The sequence below is a fragment of the Triplophysa dalaica genome, chromosome 20 (genome assembly GCF_015846415.1).
Source record: "Triplophysa dalaica isolate WHDGS20190420 chromosome 20, ASM1584641v1, whole genome shotgun sequence".
In the NCBI taxonomy this organism is placed as follows: Eukaryota; Metazoa; Chordata; class Actinopteri; order Cypriniformes; family Nemacheilidae; genus Triplophysa; species Triplophysa dalaica.
In genome coordinates, this window is record NC_079561.1 from 12,221,379 (window position 1) to 12,244,903 (window position 23,525).

Sequence of the window (23,525 nt, forward strand, 5' to 3'; positions counted from 1 at the left end):
AGAGAGAAAAGTAGATGGCAGGAGTCATGATTATCAGATGAGTCAATAGTTTACAGTATAATAAACGCAGGCCTTACAGAGGATGGCTAATTACTGTAAACTACCTTTGTGTCTACAATTTCATGTGATCATTTAAATTCCAAAACTTATATATTACAGTATAAATAAACAAGCTGTGTGTGTTCACCTTTTGCTAAAAAGTGTGAATTTGACTGAAGGAACAAATGTGTTTTCTTTTTATATGGGGGCCATTTCATAGACTTCCACTGATTTTATATAAGACTTATGATATATTCTATCCTCTAACCATACCCCAACACCTGAACCTAATAATCACACAAACATGACAGTTTTATAGAAGAACAATATTTGACTGAATTATGAGCCTTTTTTAGTGAGGACCTCTAAAATGTCCTGACATGTCAGTTGTAATGATAATTCAATGTATTACTAAGGACATTTGGCCCTCAGAAATATAGCTCAAATTGAACGCACGCACCCGCACACACACAAACAAACAGACAAACACACTTGACGCCTCACATGCTTGTGTCAGTGACGCACAGAACCTCCAGGAATGTGTGTAGAGAGACAGAGTTACCCCATCACTGACAAGCCAAAACAAACACCACATTACTGTTTTATTGAGCTGTATTCTTTCAGGTTGAACCCATCAGCTGCATTTTTTTTCAGCATTTTCTGCCAAGAATAGTCTTTTCAGGAAATGTACTTTGCACATTTCTAAGAGATTTAATTCTGACAAAATATAAATAATTAAAAACCTTAAAACATTCCTTATTGCTCCACAAAGTAATTCTAACATGTTTATGCATAACTGTTCGTAAAAAAATCCAGTTAGTAAGAATTGAGCAGTGTTTATTATCAGTGTTCAGCCCATTTCACTTGCATGAATTCATGTGTATGTTTTTGGCTCTATTTCAGACAGACTAAATGCTCTCATGACCCGTCTGTATGTGTGTGTGTGTGTGTGTATCTGTTTAACCCTACGGTATGGGACAAAATCCCACTAAGATGGCAATATCCAATCCTCGTCCTTGTGGGAACATTTTTTGCTCTTTTGCTCCCCATGAGGAAACAGGCTTATTAATCATACAGAATTAACTTTTTTTGGAAATCTAAAAGAGCAGAAAGTTTTGTGTCATTGATAGCTTTAGGAGTGGGGAATATGATAAACAGTTTGCACAGTATAAAAACCATTGCATCTATGGAATGTCCCCATAAAACATTGCAACCCAACAAGTGTGTGTGTGTGCGTGTGTGTGTGCGTGCGTGCGCGCGCGTGTGTGTGTGTGTAAAGACGTATCCAGTGTGACTGCCAACATATGGTGAGTGTAAACTCTTATAAACTGATGCACCACACCTTTGGAAAAAAGATGCCACAGCATGTCCACATGCAAATCTTGGCATTATGTAACTGGAAGAGAGTGCATTATAAAGCGTTTTTTATGCTAAAATACTTTCTTTTGTGTTCTGCAGAAGAAAGAAAGTCATACAGGTTTAAAATGACAGTAGGGTGAGTAAATGATGACAGAATTTCTGGGTGAACTATTACTTTAAACATAGGACTGAATGGGTTCCTTAAAAGAATATCAAATCTAAAAAATGAAAATTTACTCACCCCTCATGCCATCCCAAATATTCACATACAGTATATCTCGGATGGCATGAGGGGTGAGTACATTTTTATTCAGTCAAACCCTTTTTTAAAAAAAGTTCCCAAACCTCATGTACATACACTCACCTAAAGGATTATTAGGATCACCATATTAATACTGTGTTTGACCCCCTTTCGCCTTCAGAACTGCCTTAATTCTACGTGGCATTGATTCAACAAGGTGCTGAAAGCATTCTTTAGAAATGTTGGCCCATATTGATAGGATAACATCTTGCAGTTGATTGAGATTTGTGGAATGCATGAAGCTCCCACCACATCCCAAAGATGCTCTATTGGGTTGAGATCTGGTGACTGTGGGGGCCATTTTAGTACAGTGAACTCATTGTCATGTTCAAGAAACCAATTTGAAATGATTCAAGCTTTGTGACATGGTGCATTATCCTGCTGGAAGTAGCCATCAGAGGATGGGTACATGGTGGTCATAAAGGGATGGACATGGTCAGAAACAATGCTCAGGTGGGCCGTGGCATTTAAACGATGCCCAATTGGCACTAAGGGGCCTAAAGTGTGCCAAGAAAACATCCCCCACACCATTACACCACCACCATAATTGCATTAATGAGAAATTGAACAGGTGTTCCTAATAATCCTTGAGGTGAGTGTATATAGGTCCTACTTGAACTAGAAACTCGAAAAAACAACACACACAGTATATCTTTTTCTACTTATCCATATGACTCCATTATATTAATAAATGTGCACTGAAGTGAAGTGAGTGAACTTGATAACTTCTAATCTTATCTGGTTTTTGTGTGTCTCGTGACACAATATCATAGGACAACTAGACACAAAACATGCATAAAAAAAGAATTAAAAAAAGATATTTAAAATAGATATTTAATATACATAAATATTTGTAAAATATGATAAAAATATATTATTTACTAAAATTACAAAAAACAAATCTGATAGATGTAAGTGCTTTTGGGTGGTTCAACAAATGGAGCCAATAGAAAAATTTATATTTTTGTTGACTTTCACTTTCAACGTGTATTCAAGAAATACACATACTGTAGATCTGGTATGGCATGAGGGTAAATTATGATAAAAAAAATATATTTGGGAAAGTTATTTCTTAATTATTAATTTAAGCTATTGAGTAAGGTATGTTCTCGATAACATCGAATGTCATGATCGATTATTTTCCTGTCTAGCTGATGTGTCTATCTCCATTTTTGGTTCATTTGAACTACCTCTCTGTATTGCATTGTTTTTTCGGTCTTCATGGGAATGGAAACATCTCAAAGCAGTATAGCAGGGTGCCAAACAGGAAGTAAATCAAATCCAGGCTTGTCTACACCACATATTCTAAAGGATTGAGACACGGCAACCTTAACAACTATTGCTGTAAATTCCCTTTGAAGAATTATGCAACATAATTGTGCCATAATACATTTATGGCTCTTTCCACGAGCGACTCACAGCTTAGCAACAAAGATAATTAGTATATTTTGGTCTAATTACGCACATCAGACACCCAAAGACATTCATGAGAGCACTTATTTTGACACTTCACAACAAGACTATTTCACAAATATAGTAAGGTCAAGGCATGAGGAAAGTCTTGGTAAGGTTCCGCTGCCAGGCCGCTGAGTCATCTTGGGATTGTGGCTTTTTTTAACAGAGCCTTCTCAGTAGAAAGCTTTGGGGTTTTCCAATATACACAATCTCCCTATTATTGCAACACCACAGGCACGGCCCACGGCATTTAAACCGCCTGGAGGTGGGACAAGAGCTATACAGTATGCACACAAACTGACTTCTCCGTGTGTTATTATCAGATTAAGTGACCTCACGGATCGCAGTGTGTTAGTCGCCTGTTTTTGACCACAAACTGGTTTCGCCATGTTTCAGATCACCGCTGAATATACCACCTCTGCTTGGAGTGCGTTTAAGATGTAACACTTCCATTTTATGGATTACTGCACAATGACAAAACAAACTCGCTCTTTAGACAAAAAGCCCTGTTTGACAACTTCTCTTAGGGCCGTCAGAGTTAAACTGACAACTGAGGAAAACAGAACAGGCGGGACGTTATTAGTCAGTGAGGCCATTGTCCGGGCATGTGCCGCACAAGCACTTGAGTTTGAGAGTCGGGTAAATTAAGGAAGTATGGCCTGCACGCGTCACGTAGAATTGAGCAGGCGATTGTGAACTATCCTTTATTAAGAAATTCACACTTATATAACGTACAAAGCCACAAATTATCTTATTTATTCGAACAATGTGTCTGCTATACAAAAAACATTCCTTTCCTTAGAAGAGCACAGAACTTTGGTAGCTGTTCAGGCTATGAAAGCTAGAGAATATGGAGAAACTGTGTAAAAGTAATAACAACGTTGCCAAACAGAAACCAACATGAAGTCTTCCATTCATCCATGGGATACGTTCCAAAAAACAGCAGTCCGGTCTTCCTGCTGTGTTTAAAAACCCTTGAAGGACGATTGAATGAATCCAGGTTGTGTTTCCAAGCACTTCTGAAATGTTTAACAGTTCGGCACAGGGGCCGTGAATCATACTTCATTGAATGTCTTCTAAAGCGGCATCATGCTTTGATTTATAATACTGCTGGGTGAATGCAAAACAATGTCCTCCATTTGGCGCGAGGTAAATGTCTCTTGAAAAATGCAAAGTGTTCACTAAAATCCACTCAATGTGACATTTGCATGCGTTGAATTAAGGGTTGAGCAATCCAGTGGCTTCTGCAACTAACGTGCGAGCAAAATAATTCCACTGTTTAAGAGATTCTCCGTGCCGACTGACACCAACGGATACGATTCCATCCACATTGTTCGTGTTCACACAAAAAGGCGTGGAGGTGATTAAAAAATATGGTGGAAGTACAAAAGAGTCTTCAAACTTCTTTGTGGTCGAGAATCAGAATAAGTCTTTCTTCAGCATTCAGTCTCTCTTTCATGGATTCAGTCTGCGTGTGAGCTGAGATATTCTAGAGGAAACAACAGTTAAAATGTGTCAGTGTGATGTTGAAAAACGTCTGAGCAAATAGGATTGTGCCTGTGGTGTGAAAGTAGGAGCAGATGTGTTTAGTCAAATTATTTTTTCAACACACCACACATTCATTCACATCTTCCTATAAGACAGATAACTCCCAGATGAGATCTCTCAGTTGTTTCACCAAGACATGATAATAAATCTTGAGCAAATGGAAACGTTTGCTGAAGTCTCAGATATTTCTCACCATGTCTCCACTAGAATTTCAGAAAAGATCTCAATAATGTTGCAAATTGAGCTCAGATGTGTCAAGTCTGCAATGAAACATTTAGATTTTTAAAGATTTCGATGCAGTCACATTTATCCCAAATCAGAATGTTTTAGATATACAGTTTACATTATTTTATACCACCATCCTCTTAAAGGGACAGTTCACCCAAAAATGTACATTCTGCCATCATTTGCTCACCTTTGAGTTGTTGCAAATCTGTATGAACGTCTTTGTTCGGGTTAAGATGCTTTTATCAAAACAGTTGCAGAACTTGCAAACAGTTCTTGGCCCCCATTGACTACCATATTAGGAAAACAATACAATGCTAGTCAAAGGTGACCTAAAGCTTTTTGCTTTCCTTAATTCTTCAAAATATGTTTGTGTTAAACAGAACTATATATGTTTTATATATATATATATATATATATATATATATATACACAGCCATACTTACACACAATTATTATTTCTACCATGGTAGTCAATGATACCCCAGACATGTCAGTTGCTAACATTCATCCAAATATTATTCTTTGTCTTCAGCAGAACAAAGACATTTATACAGGTTTGGAACAACTAGAGGGATTGAAAATGATGACAGAATTTTCATTTTTGGGTGAACTGTTCCTTATATAAGGACTGTATGTCTATGTCTTCAAAGCTATTATGGGGTAAACATTTGAAACACAATTGAGAATTCTTGAGTAATAATATCCTCTGTTTGTCCACACACGTGCAGGAAATAGCATTAAATCCTTGTCTTAAAAAAAATGCTTATTTCTTCTGGATAAACACAAATTAAATTGCAATTAAACCTGATCCTAATTCTCCCCTGAGATTTGGTTCACCTTTAAAACGAATTTTGCTTTTTACACAGAAACCTCAAGCATTACTGTCATTATAATGACGTGGTCATGCAAATTTGTCGTGATTTTCCCATAGACGAGAACACAAACGTCATAACTGGCAGTCTATGAATAGGTGCATTCCAGTAAATGAAAAGCAGCTGTGAACGCGCAAATGGTTCTCCGTTCTAGAATCAACCATTCAGAATAAAGTGCTCGTTTGTTAAATAAAACGGTAACAGCGGTGAGCATATCCGCTCGTCTGTCGTACCCTTATAGCTCGACGTCTCCCTCCCCGCAGCTGCCCAGATGTGACATATGTCTGTTCCTGCCGGTCTGAACGGCGACGCGATTTTTGAAGCGCACCAGCGCGAGCGCGATCTCCGCGTTCCACGCCGTTCCCTCTTGCTGGCACCTGAAGTCGATCTCCTTGCCGTCGTTCATCACGATGGTGAAGTAAACCAGACCCCGTGTGTACTCCACGCAATCCAGCGTGCCCATCCGCTCGAAGCGCAACTCTTTCTCGCCTTTGCAGTCATACAGACGGATACCGTCCTCCGTCAGAACGCAGCGCTTCTTCTTCCACAGCTGTAGAAGTCCGTTGCTCCTCTTCTCCAAATAGCCGTCCTTCATGACTTTAGTCAGGCTCATTGTGAGTGAAGCGTGAAAACGTCAAAAAACAATCTGTAGTTGTTGGTGTGAATCCCGAAGGTGACGCGTCCGCTGCCGTTTAATGGAAGATTTTACGCAAACGCGCAAAACCGGTGCGCGCCTACCGAATTTAAAGCTTCATTTGTGCCGATTTTAACTGGAAACGCTAAAAGTGATTCCACTAACCGGTTCTTGTTTATGACATATCGTCGCTGCAGTGCCGGCAGACGCCTGGTTAAAGATCCATTTCCGACTTTATTATATAGCCACAGTTGACTTGGAAGTCCCGTATTGTGGGCATGTTGGTACATGCTCCTCTGAAAGCGACACTTCTCGTGTTTCCGATGGACTCACCCCCACCCTATGTGACGTCACGGGGATTAGCCCTACTTACCCGCGCGCTGGAATGCTGCTGCCTGATAAACATTAGCGCGTGCATCTATTCATACTCTAGCGTTTTTACGTCCCATTGCATTTGCCTGAAAGGATGTTTGTTTTAAACTAAGTGTAAACGATAGTTAACGCTGCAGTTCACACTGCTGTTAATATACTCAATGATACGGGAATCTATCATTCCTGTTGTTGGTATGTTTTGATGCTCGTTTGTGCTGGTTTGAGATGGTCATCTGCTCAAGATGTTCATGTGCTGATCCTTGGCTGGTTTAAGCTGGTCAAACCAGCATCAAAACATTCCTAACCAAGCAGATGCTGTTTTTTCGACAGGGATAAGAGATCATTTGCACTGATTTCCATTCAGATAAAATGCTCTCATCAAACAAAAGAGAAAGAAAGAAAATATATTTTTAAAACTCCTTTACCTCCCCATGTGATGACCCTCTTCGCACTGTCAGATTTCGTGTTTCTGATAAATATTCATACTGGGTGAAGATAAATCGTATTCATCTGGAATTATTTGTAAAACGGGACATCACACCAGAAGAAAAGTAATCATAAAACATTGTCAGAATCCCAATGTAATTGTGCAAAAATAATGTGCAATATTAGTTATATCCTCCAGAACTCCAGAACTTCTTAATTATATTTAATTCTGCTGTATATAGCACATACCGTGTACTACAATTGTCTATTCTTATTTTTTACTTGTACATATTTACATACACATATAGCTTTACTCTCCATATCTTTATCTTATGTTTATTGTATTGTATTTCTTGAATTTTTTATACCCATAGGCCCTTATTTAAATCATCTGTGTACTGTATTATATTGTGTTGTGGTCTCTGTGTACTGTTGTTGTTGTTTCTGTGTAATGGATGCTGCAGTCACCTAAACCAATTCCTTTTATGTGCAAACATACTTGGCTAAAAACTCTTGCTAATTCTGATGTAAACAAAGTGCTAAAAAACATCAAGCTTCCATTTCTATAACATATACAAATTATTTAATTGAATTCAACCTTATCTTATAAGCTTTAGAAAGTGCAACTCCAGTCAATTTGATTTCAATTCAAAATTTAATGCAGTTTTTCATCTAAAGTTTTTTATTTTTACAGTATAACGGTTTTTGGAAAGTTGTGATTTTTTTAATTCTTTTGACTGTGAGACCTTATATGGTTAATAGGCTATGTGCCTTCCAAAATGATGTCACTGGTGGTGGACTGCCCTAAAGTTTAATAAAGGCTCATCTAGAATGATCCTCATCTCGCTGTTTTTTGTCTTGCTTGACAAAATCAATCGATACATTTACAGAACTAAAAAAATGAAGGGTCTAGTTTCTGCATGCATGTTGAAACATTGGTTGAAAGAAGTAGCCCATCTCGATGTTGCTTTGCATCTCTGTCTTTTAGGAATGACGGGAAGCAAAACTCATAGATAATGTTAACCTCATAGATGCAAAATAAATGGAATGATGAACATCTTAAAAGATTACTGCTGGTGCGAAATATAGCCGCTCCTTTGATAGCTGAAACGCTGGAGAACACATTCTGACCAATAGAGGGCAATCTTTATCCTTTGTTAACACTTGATACTCACCTCAAAAACTCATACCCATATGTTTTAGGGGTGCCATACCACACATAAAAAATTTTTTTTTTTGGTTCTGTTGTCATTTATCTCTGTATGTGTTGAACCTATACATTCTCAAAACACACTTTAAAGTGTAAGCAGACAGGGGCGGATTCAATATCTTTTATAGACCTAATTCAGGTTTCTGTCAGTGGGGCAAAAATGGGGTATGCAGTATATGCGGTGCATAGGGGCACCGCCAAGGGGGGAGCCATTGTGCCAAAATATGATTTAATTTTTTTTGATAAAACGTTTTAAATAATAAAAAATATTGCAAAAAGTCATTATCTTAAACGTTTTGGTTTAACTTTTGTCGAAAATTCAATAAATATATATTTAATTTAATCAAGTTATTATGTCAACCAATCACTCTTTGATAGTCAAATGACCAAATGGTTCGAACGAAGAAACTTCCCACATCACAGAAAAGAACAAGAAAATGAAATACAAGTATTGACAAATAAAAACAATGTCCAAGTGGATAAATATCGATTATCAGGTTATTTAACGTCAGGGTCGTGTTCTTCATATAACGCGATCCGATGGGTCTTCTCCAAACAGCGCGCTGCCCAGAGCACCGGAGAGATTGCGTTTAAACAGTGAAACAGCGCAATGATTGACAGGATGACTGAGATATGAGCGCAAAATAAGTTTTATAAATAAAAAAATTTTCAATGTAAGTGAGTTTGTCTTTGTTTTACTTGAATGTGTTTTAAGAAAATGTGAACCACAAACTAAAAATGTTTTGTAGCAAGGGGAAAATACAAAGATGTTTTATTTATTTGCGTTATAATGTCTGTTTTATTTTGCTTTTCAATAAAGTTTAATTATAAAATTTCAGTAAAAGTATGTTTAACAAAGGGTATTTTATAGATGTGTTTTTATTCAATATAATGAACCACAAATTAAGCATTCTTTTTAAAGTAGGCCTAAGTGGGAAAAGCAAATACTGTTTGTTTATTTGCGTTATACAACTCTCGATTGTTACTTGTATTTGGGATATTTAAAGAAGTTTTAAGTGTAAACTGCGTTCTAAATTTTGGGAAACATCATTCATTGGATAAGTGCTGTGTCAAGTGAAGTAGTTGGGTGAAATAAATAAGATATATGTTAAAAAAAAAAAATTTATAAGCTTGTAAAACTAATTGAAAACCCAGCAGAAGAAATGTATAACCACTATGTTTTTAAAAGCATTTCAATAGCAAGCCTGACATTCTTCAGAACTTTAATATTATTTAGAACAACTGAATGTTCCCTACCAATAAAAATGTTTTGTCAGGGACTTCCCGAGGGGAAGTGACACAACAAGTGTGACTGTATCAGATTGTGTATGTTTCAGTCACAGTGAAACTGAATACATTTTTGACATAGTAGAATTGTTAGGTCATAAACCTTGCATGTCATCAAATGATGTGAACAGAATGCGGTTGCTTTGTTATGCTCAGACTATAAAACTGAACGTTCACATGCAAAAACTGCAGGAAGTAAAATTAGCAGACAGTGAGAGTGTTTTACACAAATTAATAATAAATCAAATTGACAAATACATTCAAAGTACAGTAAAAATAAAACATAGTGTGAATGGCTAATGCATTTTAGAATAAATATTGCAACTATAGTCTTCATTGTCACACTAATAATGTAAAGAAATTACCTTGAATTTCAATATTAAATGGAGAGAACCTAAAATGAAATCTTTATTTTTTAACCATATCTTTTTGCCTTTGGACAGAACAGTATGTTAGCAGAGGACAACAAGCAGTAGGGTGGAGGGAGGGGAACGGGATCGGCAAGGCACCTTGAGCCACAGTGCTGACACTAAATATATCCCATGCACAAATTACATCATATTTTAATAATTAAAAAATTTGAATGTAATGGACATCAATAAAAAAAGACAACACGCATATTTTAACTTGTATTTGACCTCCTTCTTACACAAGTTCAAAGTGCATGTGATATTTTTCCATTGACAGCAGAATAAAACCACTTAACCTGGTGCATCTTTAGCCAAGGAATGTCATTTTTCATGCTGTGAATCGAGCTGAAGGGAACATACTTTACAGTGATTAAGCTCAAACAAGCATGTTGCTTTAGTACTGGTTTGTGTGTCCATCCATTGTACAGAACAGACAATACATCTTAGCTGAAAGCACAGCTCAAGTTCCACTATAAATCTGTAATTTGAAGTGAGCATTTTAGATTGGTAGATTAAGCGTTAATCCCATGCTTTGTTTACATAGTTGACGTTCTTCCAGGTGTTTGGTAATGTTCTAGAGTTATATCAACGTTTACAAGGTCTTTGAAATGTGGAATGTGTCATATTGTGCTTGCGACTTCAATTTCGTCTTGACGGACTGTTTGAAGACATTGACATGCTCGTGGTTAAGGAATGTGCGGTGTTTTTCTGTTCTATTGAGTGTGTGACAGCGCACCAGCCCCTTGACCGTATCCAAAACCCTTTGGTCCAAAGTTTTTGCCATAACAACCTAAGTAGAGCACAAAATGAGCACGTTAAGAGAACTCAGAAGACAAGACTAGATATGAGTGTGTGTAAATAAGATTGGATACTCTACCTTTGCAGTAAATTTCTCCATCCTTGTCGGCTAAAGTTGTGGACTCGAGCCCCTTACCGCACTTAGCACATCGGAAACATTCCTTGTGCCATGCCTACGAAGAAAAACAACATTCCATCATTGAAGACCATCTCCAGGGGTTCTGGGCTGATAGCTAGGGTGACATTTGGGACTGAGATTAACTCAAAAACACATGCGTATTTTTCAATGTGCATTTTTTCACGTACATTTCCGGCCCCTATGACTTTTTCAGCAGCGTAAACTGCTTTACTGCATCGTGGACAAACATCAGAGCCACCGAACTTTTGTGCAAACTTGGAAGTGTTGGGGTTGTTGGTTGGCTGGTGATGCAGAGTCCTGCCGTCAGGAGATATAGAACACAGTCAGTGAGTTCAGTTTAAGAGTATAAGATTAAAGCAAGGTCAATCAAATGGTTCATTACTCTTGTGGTTTAATGCCCAGCGACTCTCCTTTGTCCATGCTCAGAGTTCCAGCACCACCGCCGTACCCGTAGCCCTTGGGCCCGTATTTTTTGCCGTAACAGGCTTTGCAATAGATCTCGTCCTCATGCGTGGCCACAGTCGTGCTGTCAAGATTTTTCCTGCACACCACTGAAAGGGAAAAATAAAGACACAGACCTAAATTACAAATAAATAGCACAAATTTAATAGCACAGTTAAAAAAGGAATGCTGTTCTGAAATGTCTTGGCAACATTTCTGCAGACAGTATTTTCTGGTTTTGTAATGAATAGGCAGAGCTACATGTTAATGCAGCTAATCTTGAAAAATATATTTTTAACACATTATTGTCGTTGTGTATTATATTCTTTTAGTTATGAACATTTATTATTTTGAATAAAGCTTTTCAAATATATTAACAATTTATTTATTAAAAACAAAGAAAGTATTTGAAGATGATCTATTCTGCATTAATTTAGATGAATAGATTCTGCTGTTCTAGTTAAAAGCATTTAAATTGTGAGCTCCAGCAGATCTATCAGACTCTTTGCATCTTTACAGCGTTTCTTTTTATGAGTTTTTTCATTAAAGTGGGCTTTAATGTATTTTGCTGCAGACTGTGTGTCTCTGTATGTTATTGTAGCAGTCCTGCCTGCGTGCCAAACGGTGAATTGTAAATTCAGACAGCAGAGGGCGATATAAAAACACTATGAAATGATTATTAATAGAGTTCCGAAACCGCATGAAAAGCAGATAAATCTTACTTACTCGACTGTATTAAAATAATCTTACTACTAATATCATAGTAAAACGACTGTTATTGTTGTAGACACAATAATATTTAATCCGCGAAATTGCGCGAATCTAAAGTAGCGGGCGCCTCATGAAAGTACCGCGAGAGCACACTGCTTCGAATGCTTTCGAATAACTCTCGCGGTGCTTTGATTTCATACGCCGAGCCGGCTGCGCAGCTCCCCATAATCAACACACCTGTTTAAACAACCCCACACCAACCGGAGGAGTCTGTGAGTCTCTTTTATACAGGAATAAAATGGTGAGTCGTTCTCAAATGCTAATTAAATGTAAGTAGTTGTATAAATGCTAAGTGCAATTTAATTGTAGGGTAGGCGTGCGCGTTCAAACAATGCTTGTCTTACTGTACACCACTGTTTCTCAACACTGGCCCTCGAGATCCATTTTCCTGCCGCGTTTAGACACAACTCTGATATAAAACACCTGAAAAAGCTAATCAGCGTATTAAGCAATAGATGAGTTCAATTTAATGCAGCGCTGCGCAAATCTATCAGCGTATGAGATGTAAGTACCGCGATAGCGATTCAAGTGCAGATTGCTCGGTACGCATATGAATCGCTCTCGCGGTACTTTAAAGCGAAATGCCAAACAATCTGCGCAGACGTTGAAAGCGTCTGTCTCTTAGGTCACTGATTAGCATCTTCAGGTGTTTTGTTATAGTTGGGGCTAAACTCGGCCGGAAAGTGGATCTCGCGAGTTTAGAACCTCTGCTGTACACTGAAACGTATATAGCTTACTTTTTAATTACCATTAAACTACGATTTACAAAAGGTATTGTCATTGTAGAGAAAATGACTTTATAAATCAGTTTAATATTATCATATGAGATATGAAATTGTGTCTGCCTTTGGTAAACACGGTTAATCATAATGAAGTGAAGTACTCTGGATGCACAGCTTATCATCTGTTAGGCTACTTATACACAGGAAAATGAAGGGAATTTACTGCACAGGAAGCAGGATCTGTGGAAGCTCCGCCCTTCACACTGCACTTCCTCTGCAAAGTACACCGTTTTCTGACAGCAGCCACATTTGTTTCCCCCTCCGAGAGGCATCCTGCAAAATACACACCACAGTAGGTTTCATCATTGAATGTGTTCATGTGTGTATGCACAGTCACGTATTCATTAGATAAATAAATATAACATTGGATTATATTAAAGTCACCATGAAGTCAAGGAGGGAAATTCTAAGTGTTTAACACAGTGTTGCAGTGATTCTTATAAATGATTTCTCCGTGCACATCATTATTATTATTTTTCTTCATTTGCACTTGTAATCTTTAATCAAAAACGTTAAGCTCCTCTCCCCCTCTCAACAACAACTCTTCACCACATGACGTCTACAACACAAAAGAGGTGTCCAATGGCCAGGCATTTTTAGCCCTCCCCTCCAGGCCTATCTTACAACAAACCAATCAAAAAGGGAAGGGCAAATAATGCCCCGCCCTAATTTTTGGTTCTGGTTTCAGAAGCCGTTTCACTCGGACATATGTCATGATATGGAACATAAGTAAATCGCAACTTCTGTTTCATGGTGACTTTAAACCTTTTTTAGGTGGAGGGGAGCTGGAGGAATCTAATATGCCTAAAACTTCTCCACAATACTGTAGTGTATTAAGTGTCATGAAATGAAAAGGATTATTTGTGTGGTATTCATACAGGCAGAAAAGGCTTCATTATTAACGTTTGCTTATGCCAAAATTGGATTAGAAACAGATACAAAAGCACATTTGGTCTGTGCTCTGATTCCAGAGTACAGCTTGAACTTTGCTGCCTTGGCATATTTGCCTGATTTCCAAACATTCCTCCAAGTTTTTAGGATCAAAACTAATCCCTCCTGATCCTGAATCATCTTGATCTATCCTCAGATATATTAAAGGGATAGTTCACCCCAAAATGAAAATTCTGTCATTGTTTACTCACCCTTCTGTTATTTCATATCTGTATAAATTACTTTGTTCTGATGAACACAGAGAAAGATACGGAAGAATGTTGGCAATTTTCAGTTCCGGGACGTCATTTAGTACCATAGTAGGCAAAATTAAATGGTACTCAGTGCTCCAGAACTGTTTTTGTTATTAAATTCTACAAAATATCTAATTTTGTGTTAAAAATATACCATATCTTTTTCTTATTATGGCAGTGGATGATGTTCCAGAACTGAAAATTGCCAACATTTTCCAATTATCATCCGTGGAGTTCGACAGAACAAAGAAATGTAAACAGGTTTAAAACCATCTTAGGGTTCGTAAATTATGGCAGAATTTTATTTTTTAGTCGAACTATTCCTTTAAAGCCTGTATGACTTTCTTCTGCAGGACACAAAAGATATTCTAAAGAGCATTGTTAACCAAACAACATCGACACCCCCTGGCTTTCATTGTATTCAACATTAAACCACTGAAACATTTCTTAAAATGTTTTTGGTTTTCCACAAGAAAGAAAGAAAGTCATGAGAGTGAATAAATGGTGACCAAATTTATATTTTGGGTAAACAAACACCTCGGCATAGCATTTTACAATCTAGTTTTCATTAGGGATAAAGCAAAACCAAATTAAAGTAAAATACATGTTGCAAGCAGTTTATTATCCACTGATCTGCTGTAATTCCTTGGAAATGTCTCATTGATTTGTCCATAAAAGGTCTTGTTGGACGTCTTTGAGACATTCCTGCATAGTTCCGCAGTGTCTAGTCTAAATAGTAGCGGCGGCCCCTGGCTCCAAACATGTTGGGTCATCAGGGATGTGAGGAAACACCACTCGGCACACAGCCACTGGGAGTCAGATATGACTCTTCTTTTGAACACAAGTTTGTTAAAGATACTCAGAATGAAAGCTTTTTTGTCGGTGAAAGCTTTTACGTAATGCTATTTCAGAAGGTCACAAGCAGGTTGATTCAGTTAATACATGAACGGAAAGTGTTCAGTCGGATTAAATGAGCTTCACACTTCTTGCGGTGTCCAAATATGGCTAACGCCAGTCACAATATGAGCGAAAAGTCTACAAGCTCGCCCACACAATCTATTACAGCATGTACTGAGTTACTCCCTCTCTACACATACACAAAGTGTTACAAAACAATCGCACTATCTGCTAACACAAACTGATACAGCCTTTTGTGACATGTTTAAATATCAAAGTGTTGTATGATCATGTTTTTGTTTAGAATATAAATATTTCAGTAAATCGCTCTTTCCTCACACAGTTTTATCTTTTCAACTAGATTCCAGGCCTAACTTTTCCAAAGAATATTCCTCAAACTAAACGTTTTTTAGAATCCAGTTTTTCTTCCAGTTGGCTCAACAAAACCAGTTGGGTCGCATTCCTGATTCAAGATTAGAAAAGTCTCTAGTTTGCGAAATCACTGGGAAATAAATGAATCAAAGTGTACATGTTGGATTATAGGCTATTCTCAAATGAATAAATATCGTTTTTACTTTATTTAAGTCCATTGTTTTGTCCATCTCAATACAGAACCAAATAAATTGATGATTAGAAAGAATGCAAAAGAATTTCAAGAAAACACAACTTTAAACTTTCACAACCTGAAATAATTACAACCTTATGAACCACACATAAATTGAGAGCACCGACATACCAGAGAAAGGAAAGCATGTGGGTGTGACCAAAAAACGGAGAAAATTGTTTTACCTGTCGTGATCTTTGTTGTGGTGTGATGTTGAATTCAGGAGCTCAGCATGAATGTGGAAATGCAAAGAGCTCTTTGTGTTTCAAACACACGTAACGGTGGAGAGTCTGTGTCAGATCTGAGTACAGGAGCTCTGGGGTGGGGCGATAAGGGAAGTGAGTCAAAACCGTGTACGATGGTGAGAAGTTAAAGGAACAGAGCTCCTCCACGACCCTGCTGTGTGTGTTTTTGCTCTCAGACTGTAAGCCCCCTCTGCTGGCTGACACAGTAATATAAGTATTTAGTGTTTTAAGAAGAAGCATCCCTTCTCAATTTGTTGGATATTATTGCATCTGGTTTTGAATTTTACACTAATCCACAAAATCCTACAAAGTCTGTTGTTTCTTAATAACATGCCTTCTTTTATCTAACATCTGTAACACATGAATTTTACTCACTCGTGTGTAGACTGACATTTCCCTGATGTCTGGACACTAGGGGTTTAGTAAAATATAAATGGATGATTCAATATTTTTATAATAAATATATTCATGTAGAATTTATATTTCAAGTTTAGACTGAAAATGTCACAGCAATATTGATGGATTTGCTCAAATGGTAATAGGTCCTCAACGGTTAATTTTTCTAAGAAACATTTGAACTCAAATGTCACTCTTTTAATTCAAGACGTAATAACTTTTGAAGCAAGACTTGTGTCTTGAATTTTTTTTTTAAGATAACACTTCTCCATTTGGCTTCCAGTTGTCTGGATTCTAACATTTTGCAAAAAAGAGACTGTGCAGAATATTCTGTTAAATGTGACTTATGTTGATAAAGGATTTATGCTGTCAAGATTTTGCTTGGTGATCTAGATGTCAGTTTACCCTTTATTGTTTACGATGCGTTTACACCGACAGATGGAGTCCAGAAACAAATGAAGCAGCTTTGACCTTCACATTTTGATGCTTCGGTGGGTTTAGAAATGCCAGGGGCGTGTGGGCAATGTACTATGGTAGTCTTCAGAGAAATTGAATATCCCATCAGGCATTGCCTGCACACACCCTGCTGTCACAGTATCTCCTTTTGTATCTGGGTAATTACAGTGCTGGAGTTATGTAAGTGGGGTGAGTGGAAATCTGGAGCTCGGTTTGGGTTGTTTTTGTCCCAGTGACAGAAAAGTAAACTGTGAAATACAAATGAGAACTTCTGTTGAATAAGTTTTAAGGCCGATGCAAGTTTGCATGTTTCTGTGTGGTTTTGAACCTTAAAAAATGGGATTTGAATGAAAAATATCAGGTATTAATATTAAACATCTGTTAAGTGAGGTAATTAAAAATGAGCCTCTTAGACTTTAAATAGGCTACATTTAAAGGGACAGTTCACCCGAAAATTAAAGTTCTGTCATCATTTACTCACCCTCTAGTTGTTTTAAAGGGGTCATATGACACTGCTAAAATGAATATTATCGGTTGTTTTAGATGTAATGCAATTTGTATACACGATTTAAGGTTCAAAAACGCTTTATTTTCCCCAAACCTGCAGGTTTGTGTCTCCTCTTTGCCCCGCGTCTCTGAAACCTGCTGATTTTTTACGAAGCTCAATGCTCTAAAACGCTATGTGATTTATGATTGGCCAGTTAACCGGTGCGTGGTGATTGGTCGAATACTGCAAGCGTGTGATTCATACCACGAACTGACATAGATTTGATGGGGTGTTGACAAGAGGCGTTTCAGGCAGATCTGGGTGAGCATTCACTTTTAGATAGAATGCATCTTTTGTTCCGACACATTAATTGTTGCAAATTTATGTGTCTAATACATGCCTGGGCAACTTATAACACACCAAAGACACAGAAAAACACATATTTGCGCCATAAGAACCCTTTAAATCTGTATAAATGTCTTTGTTCTGATGCAGAGAAAGATATGTGGACGAATACTTAGAACCAAACAGTTCTGGACCACAATTGATTACCACAGTAGGAAAAATTACAATAGTCAAAAATGCCCCAGAACTGTTTGCTGTCCTTCATTCTTCAATATATCTTCTTTTGTGTTCAACAGAACAAATACATTTAGGAAGCAATTTACCATAGTCAAAGGTGCCAAAGAACTCATCAGAATAAAGACATTCATACATATCTGGAACATCTTGAGGGTGAATAAATGAAAGAAATGTTTGGGGGGTGAACTGTCCCTTTAAGGTTGACGGACAACATGTGACATATCTATTTGTACAAGGGATGGTTTGGATATATAGGAGGATATTACAGCAAAATCTTTTCATCTTGTTGCGTAATCTGAGCACTGTTACTTTAAGATTGGATAAAACTCAGTTCAGGGTCTTGTTGGTTTCTTCACCATATTGATGTTGTTAGAATGAGTTGTACATTAACATTAGGCATGATTAGTAAAAACAAATGTAGTATTCAGTTATTCTTATTTAGGACTCACTGGCTCCATCTTGTGGATCTCAACCTCTAACTCCAAGGCCTAACCTCTACTCAATAAAACACTCTAGACGCTTGGCCTTAGCTAAACATCTAAACCACGAGTCAAAAGTTTAGGATATTTGAGAAAAATGTTTCTAATGATCTAAAAAGTCTTTCAATCTCTAGCTGTATGTTTTTGAATTTGAAATGACTTATCGTGCTATAACAAAATTATTATAAAAGATGTTTTAAATAGATTACTTGGACCAAATAATTGATATAAAGCAGCCAGTATGAGTACGGTAGATGGCAATTTCTTCAATACTGTTTAAAAAACTTTCTAGGTTGAGACCTTGAGAAGCTGTATGATAAAATGCTGATTTGTATGATTCACGTATTTTCATATTAAGGCAAAGGTTGACAACTTTGAAGATGCAAAATATAACATAGAGATCAGTTATTTTGGAAGCTTAGTCACAAGATAATTCCTACAATTGTGTTATTTCATCTTTTTTAAGTCAGTTTGCTATTATATTATCTAAAAATATAAATAAAGGATGAGTGAGGGATCCTCGCTGTGTGATATGTTTCAGAAATAACCACACACTGAGAAATGCCTTGATTTTAGTTATTTAAGGTCTTTTAATCTCATTTTTTGAATTATTTGAAGTCATTTTGATTCCCATTTGGATCCCTTGCAAGTTCCCCTCCTGGTGGAGAAACACTGCATTAACGCAACTGTTTGCAAATGGTGAAAAACGCTTAACAACAAGGCAGAGAGCAACTTTGACTAAACATGAACTTTATTTTATTTTATAACATATTTTAGTTTTTTTTTACATGTATTGACAGGCAGATAAAAAGTGTTAGATGTACTGTGTTTAAGTGCAAGCAGGTTTTGGGTTAGTGTAAGGGTTCATTTAGTAATTTAAAAATATTATTTGAGTTGCGTGTTAAATTTTGCAGAGGGATTATGTGTTTGTCTGTGTGATAATGGAGCTGTGACCTGCTTTAGCCTTTGTGAAGATTTACATTGTGCTATATTTTAATCCGTTACATAAAAAAATTTGTTAGGTGTTTTTTGTATAATGGATTATATCCCTTAGATTTGTAGGGTAACAGAAACTGTACAAATGAACAAAATAATGTAAAATAGGTTTATTAATTCAATTTATCTTTACTGTTACAGTGTTTTTCCAGAATTGTTAATGGTTTCAAAGAGACAACATACACAAATTTGAGTGCCTGGAGATTATTTCTAATAAACAGCAAAAGAAATCAAGAAGAACCGTTACTTGGGTAATCTTGTCTCTCAAACATTTTGAATTTAGACCGCCAGATGTCAATGTACAATACTGTAACTTGAAATGCGTCAAAACCACAGGACCCATTCAGTAAAAACATTGTTGAATACGATCATGATACAATAATATTAGTTAATATTAACTTTAATAATATAACTATTTGTATTTAATTTGACACTAACCGGACACAGACCGGAAGTTGTGTATAACCCCCCTTTTAATTTCTTCCCTTCTCAAAAACGATCTACATTTCATTTGCATTATGCTGATAATAACAATTGAAAGCACTCAACAAAGACCCAAATAATCATCTCATGTCAACTCCGCTTTGTATCCGCTCAAAAAGTGCCCCTGTGCACACAGATGGCTGTGTTCGTATCATCATTAGTAGGCTGTTAAATGAAGTAGCGGCCTCTTACAAATGCCCGGGCGACACAGGCTTACCATTGTGGTGCCGTCTGCTGGGGCTTCCCCACATAATGATTGCCACAAAGTGTGCCCGGCTTTGGCTGAAATAGTTTGGCTTTGGCTGACTTTACCCCCAGTAAACACAGATTCGCACATACACTTCGCCCCACCCGTTAGCACTGTCACAGGGGAATGTGGGTAATCTACGGAGAAGACCCTCAATAGCTCTTGTCTTTGTGTGCTCCGCAACAGATATCCCAGTGTGTGCGTGCATCTAGTGTGACCATGTCTTTCATTTCAAGAGAGCATATGCCTCCCAAAACACACTCAAGAAGAGCATGAAAATACACACAGAACAGGATAAGCAGCTCTGCACTGAACGCCCAATCTTCTTTTTGTAAGTAAACTGTGTTTATTAGTGGCTTTGAGCTCTTAAATGGATGGACAGGATGAGTTTGGGGTTTCACTGTGGACTCTATTTCGGCTTTATGAGAAAGTGGTCAATACAGCTACAGTGTTTCTTTCTTGGCGTCCTCTCTATGTATCCATAGATGATTGTAATAGATGTTTTATGTTTGCGGCACATGGGCCAGAGAACGGGTGATTTGAAAGGCCATAGCAGACAACTGTGAAGAAAAAGCTGCTTTTTTATTGTACAACAGTAATATCACTTTTTTGTAAATGAACAGTATTTGAAGTCCGTATTTTATTGTTGCATCATTTTAATGACAGGGTATTTTTGCAAAACCTTGCAAACTTTCTTTCTTCTGCAGAACAAAAAGAAGATTTTGATGAACAATGCTGGAACCCATTGACTTCTATTGTATGGACACAAAACCAATGCAAGTGAACGGGTGCCGGTTTACAACATTCTTTAAAATATCTTCTTTTCTGTTCTGCGGATGAAAGAAAGTCATACAGGTTTGAAATGACAAGAGGATGAATAAATGATGACAGAATGTTCATTTTTAGGGGTGAACTATCCCTTTAAGGTATAAATTGAGGATATAATAATAAACTTCACTGCATTAAATTACACCAAAATCATTTTCAAGAGTCACTTCTGCTTAAACATACTTGAAATGTTTGTATCGTGTTGTAATGGACTTCAGTATCAGAGATGAGTTTCAGCTGACAGTAATATGAGAACATATTTTTCACGTAAAGGTTGAACTTTCCAGAACATTCCTCTGTATTTATAGGCATTTGTTCTGATGGTTTCTGTAATAAATCTGCGAGGGTTGACAGTAATTGCACATTACTGTTTTAAAGTGATAAACAATCACTCAAATGACATTTAATGTTCCATTATATAAGACTGAGTGCTGTAATATCATCAATCATTGTGTGTTTAACTGCTGTGCGCTCTGGACATGCTCATTGTGTGAAATTCATTATGGATTCAGCGCTGATGTCCACATGGTGTCTCCCATGCCAGAAGGAAACAGATTTCTAAGAGCTGTTGCCATGTGTTGAGTTGGTCGACATCTCATGTTTTGCTTGTTTTGTAGGCTTTAAAAAAAATGAATATTTCATATTTGGCTAATGTTATCTCTAACATGTTGTCAGACAAATGTTAAACTGCTTAAGATGAAATATTGCATTACACATTAGAGTAGGCTCTACTTTTAGATTTAGATTTGTTACAAAATTAGTAAATAATTTGGCAAATAATTGCCAAGAAACACCAAAAAACTTTAGAAAATCACATTTCATCATGGCCACTGAAAAATGGCTTAGGAAAGTGCAGTAGAACAGAATAAAGACAGATGAGAAATAAATAAATAGGACACTTTTTTTCTATTCACTATTCAATAATTTACTTTTCTGCAACAATTTGGGATTTCACTGTTTCTATAGTGCTTTTAACAATTTTGTAATGTTGGTAAGTAGCTTTACAGAAAATAAATTTTATTAAAAACAGTGTAGACATAAGAAACAACAGAATAAAGAAAATAACTACATGAAATACATTGTGTCATTGTAAACATTTTATAAGTGCATTAAAACTAATTTTCAACATTTGTATTCATTTATTAACATTAAATTTCAATTTCCCACAATAATTACTGAAGGGGTTGTGTCAGTTGGTGTGCAATTTTGCCATTGATTCCTAGGGGGCGACAGAGAGACTATCATCTCTGAATACGTTTCATTTTCTGATGACAAAACATTTTGGTCATCGACAATTAAGTAATATTGTCAACATTGATCTTTTTATTAGGATCAGTCACTCAGCTGCTAACTCACCCGAGCACTTTTTGGAAATAAATGGGTAAAATAACCCAGCGTCCAGGAGAGAGAGAAAGAGAGAGTGAGAGAGAGAGTGAGAGAGAGAAATAGAGCCGTGTCCAAAGCTAAATCCCCAGGGATTCAGCTAATGACCTTCACAATCATTGTGCTCTGCTTAAAACAAATAGATCAGTTAGCAGTTCAATTGTACTTAAATGAAATGCATTACTGTACACTATTGCTCATGCCTGTGACTCATTGACAAGGGAATTACGCAATGAGTAACCTGTAGGATATTGTATGTGAAAACATTGGTGTGTTTTCTAAAGGGTATCAGTTTAGCAGTTACGCAGTTGTTTATATGAAGGTCTTTTAAAGCCATTTAAAGCTTTTTAACATTCTGGGTTCATTTGTGTCAGCCTTAGCCCTCTTATGTGTGCTTGTTGACGATGTATCCGTCCCCCTGCTGGGATTGTCAGCCCAATCTTCATGGCCTGCAGCTTAAATAAGTGTTTCCTGCACCCTATTTAGTGCAGCGTGCATTGAAAAAAAGAAAATGCTCATTTACAAGCCCAGCTGTGTCTCTACAAAGCCCTCTCGCAGTCCTTATTAAAACGTCCCCTCTGTCACTAAGCACCGGTTAGCATCGCCGGGATTTTCCCCCATCCCTCTCAAATTGGCCCAAATGACTGTAATTCCCCACTGTTCTAATTTAAGCAAATCGTACTCAATTCTGATGTTGAATTACAGAGATGGAAGTGAATATTTTAAAGGGGGTATGAATTAAAACCACAATTTAAACCCAAGCTTTTGTTATATAAGAGGAAATTGTATTCTCGCGAACAAACCGAGCGTTTGCAGAGCTGGCTTTAAAACCTGTGTAGAAAAGAGCCTATCACTTCTTGATTTTGATGGTTTTTAATGTAAAAATCACCTCACCTCATACATCAGTATAAAACAATAAAAAAGGCCAGTTCATGAGACATTTAAATATGTGGAGATGAAGGGGGTTGATGTTAATATGCTAACCACCCTGGAGGCAGATTTGGCTATATTTGCTAGGGCAAGTGTCAGAGATAATGAGGCAAGATGTTGCTCAGTGTACTTTCAGACGGAATTATTGAACAATAAATCATGCAAATTATTGGAGGATTCTAATGGTTCATGTGTCTTTTTGACAATAAAAATACATTTTCACACCACTTACCCAAAAATATAACAAACAGAAAGA

The 23,525-nt window shown here is 37.0% G+C and overlaps 3 protein-coding genes across 4 annotated transcripts in view; 1 reads left to right on the top strand and 2 right to left on the bottom strand.

The window, feature by feature from the left end:
- Positions 1-3,886: 3,886 nt before the first annotated feature.
- On the bottom strand, positions 3,887-7,192 carry phlda3 (pleckstrin homology-like domain, family A, member 3). The gene is made up of 2 exons (XM_056732169.1): positions 6,036-7,192; positions 3,887-4,643 (listed from the first exon to the last, which is right to left on the bottom strand). Exon 1 carries the CDS (start codon positions 6,413-6,415, stop codon positions 6,038-6,040), a length of 378 nt encoding a protein of 125 aa, XP_056588147.1. The 5' UTR covers positions 6,416-7,192; the 3' UTR covers positions 3,887-4,643; positions 6,036-6,037.
- A 2,934-nt stretch (positions 7,193-10,126) lies between these two features.
- csrp1a (cysteine and glycine-rich protein 1a) lies at positions 10,127-16,082 on the bottom strand. Its single transcript, XM_056732720.1, has 6 exons — positions 15,943-16,082; positions 13,236-13,345; positions 11,461-11,629; positions 11,246-11,375; positions 11,019-11,112; positions 10,127-10,931 (listed from the first exon to the last, which is right to left on the bottom strand). The coding sequence occupies exons 2-6, from the start codon at positions 13,342-13,344 to the stop codon at positions 10,855-10,857; spliced, it is 579 nt and encodes a 192-aa protein (XP_056588698.1). The 5' UTR covers position 13,345; positions 15,943-16,082; the 3' UTR covers positions 10,127-10,854.
- Positions 11,636-23,525, top strand: part of nav1a (neuron navigator 1a) — a 128,160-nt gene continuing 116,270 nt past the window's right edge. For both annotated transcript variants that reach the window (XM_056732712.1, XM_056732713.1), the window contains exon 1: positions 11,636-12,531. The gene's annotated coding sequence lies outside the window, so the exon portion shown is untranslated. The remainder of the gene's footprint in view (positions 12,532-23,525) is intronic.

Coding starts and splice junctions, on each gene's coding strand:
- csrp1a (XM_056732720.1), bottom strand. CDS start 13,344: ATGCCTCTCGGAGGGGGAAACAAATGTGGCTGCTGTCAGAAAACGGTG. Junction 11,630..13,235: donor CAGATCCTGCTTCCTGTGCA/GTAAATTCCCTT, acceptor TTTCCCTTTCAG/TGGTGTGCAGGAAAAATCTT. Junction 10,932..11,018: donor TGGAGAAATTTACTGCAAAG/GTAGAGTATCCA, acceptor TGCTCTACTTAG/GTTGTTATGGCAAAAACTTT.
- phlda3 (XM_056732169.1), bottom strand. CDS start 6,415: ATGAGCCTGACTAAAGTCATGAAGGACGGCTATTTGGAGAAGAGGAGC.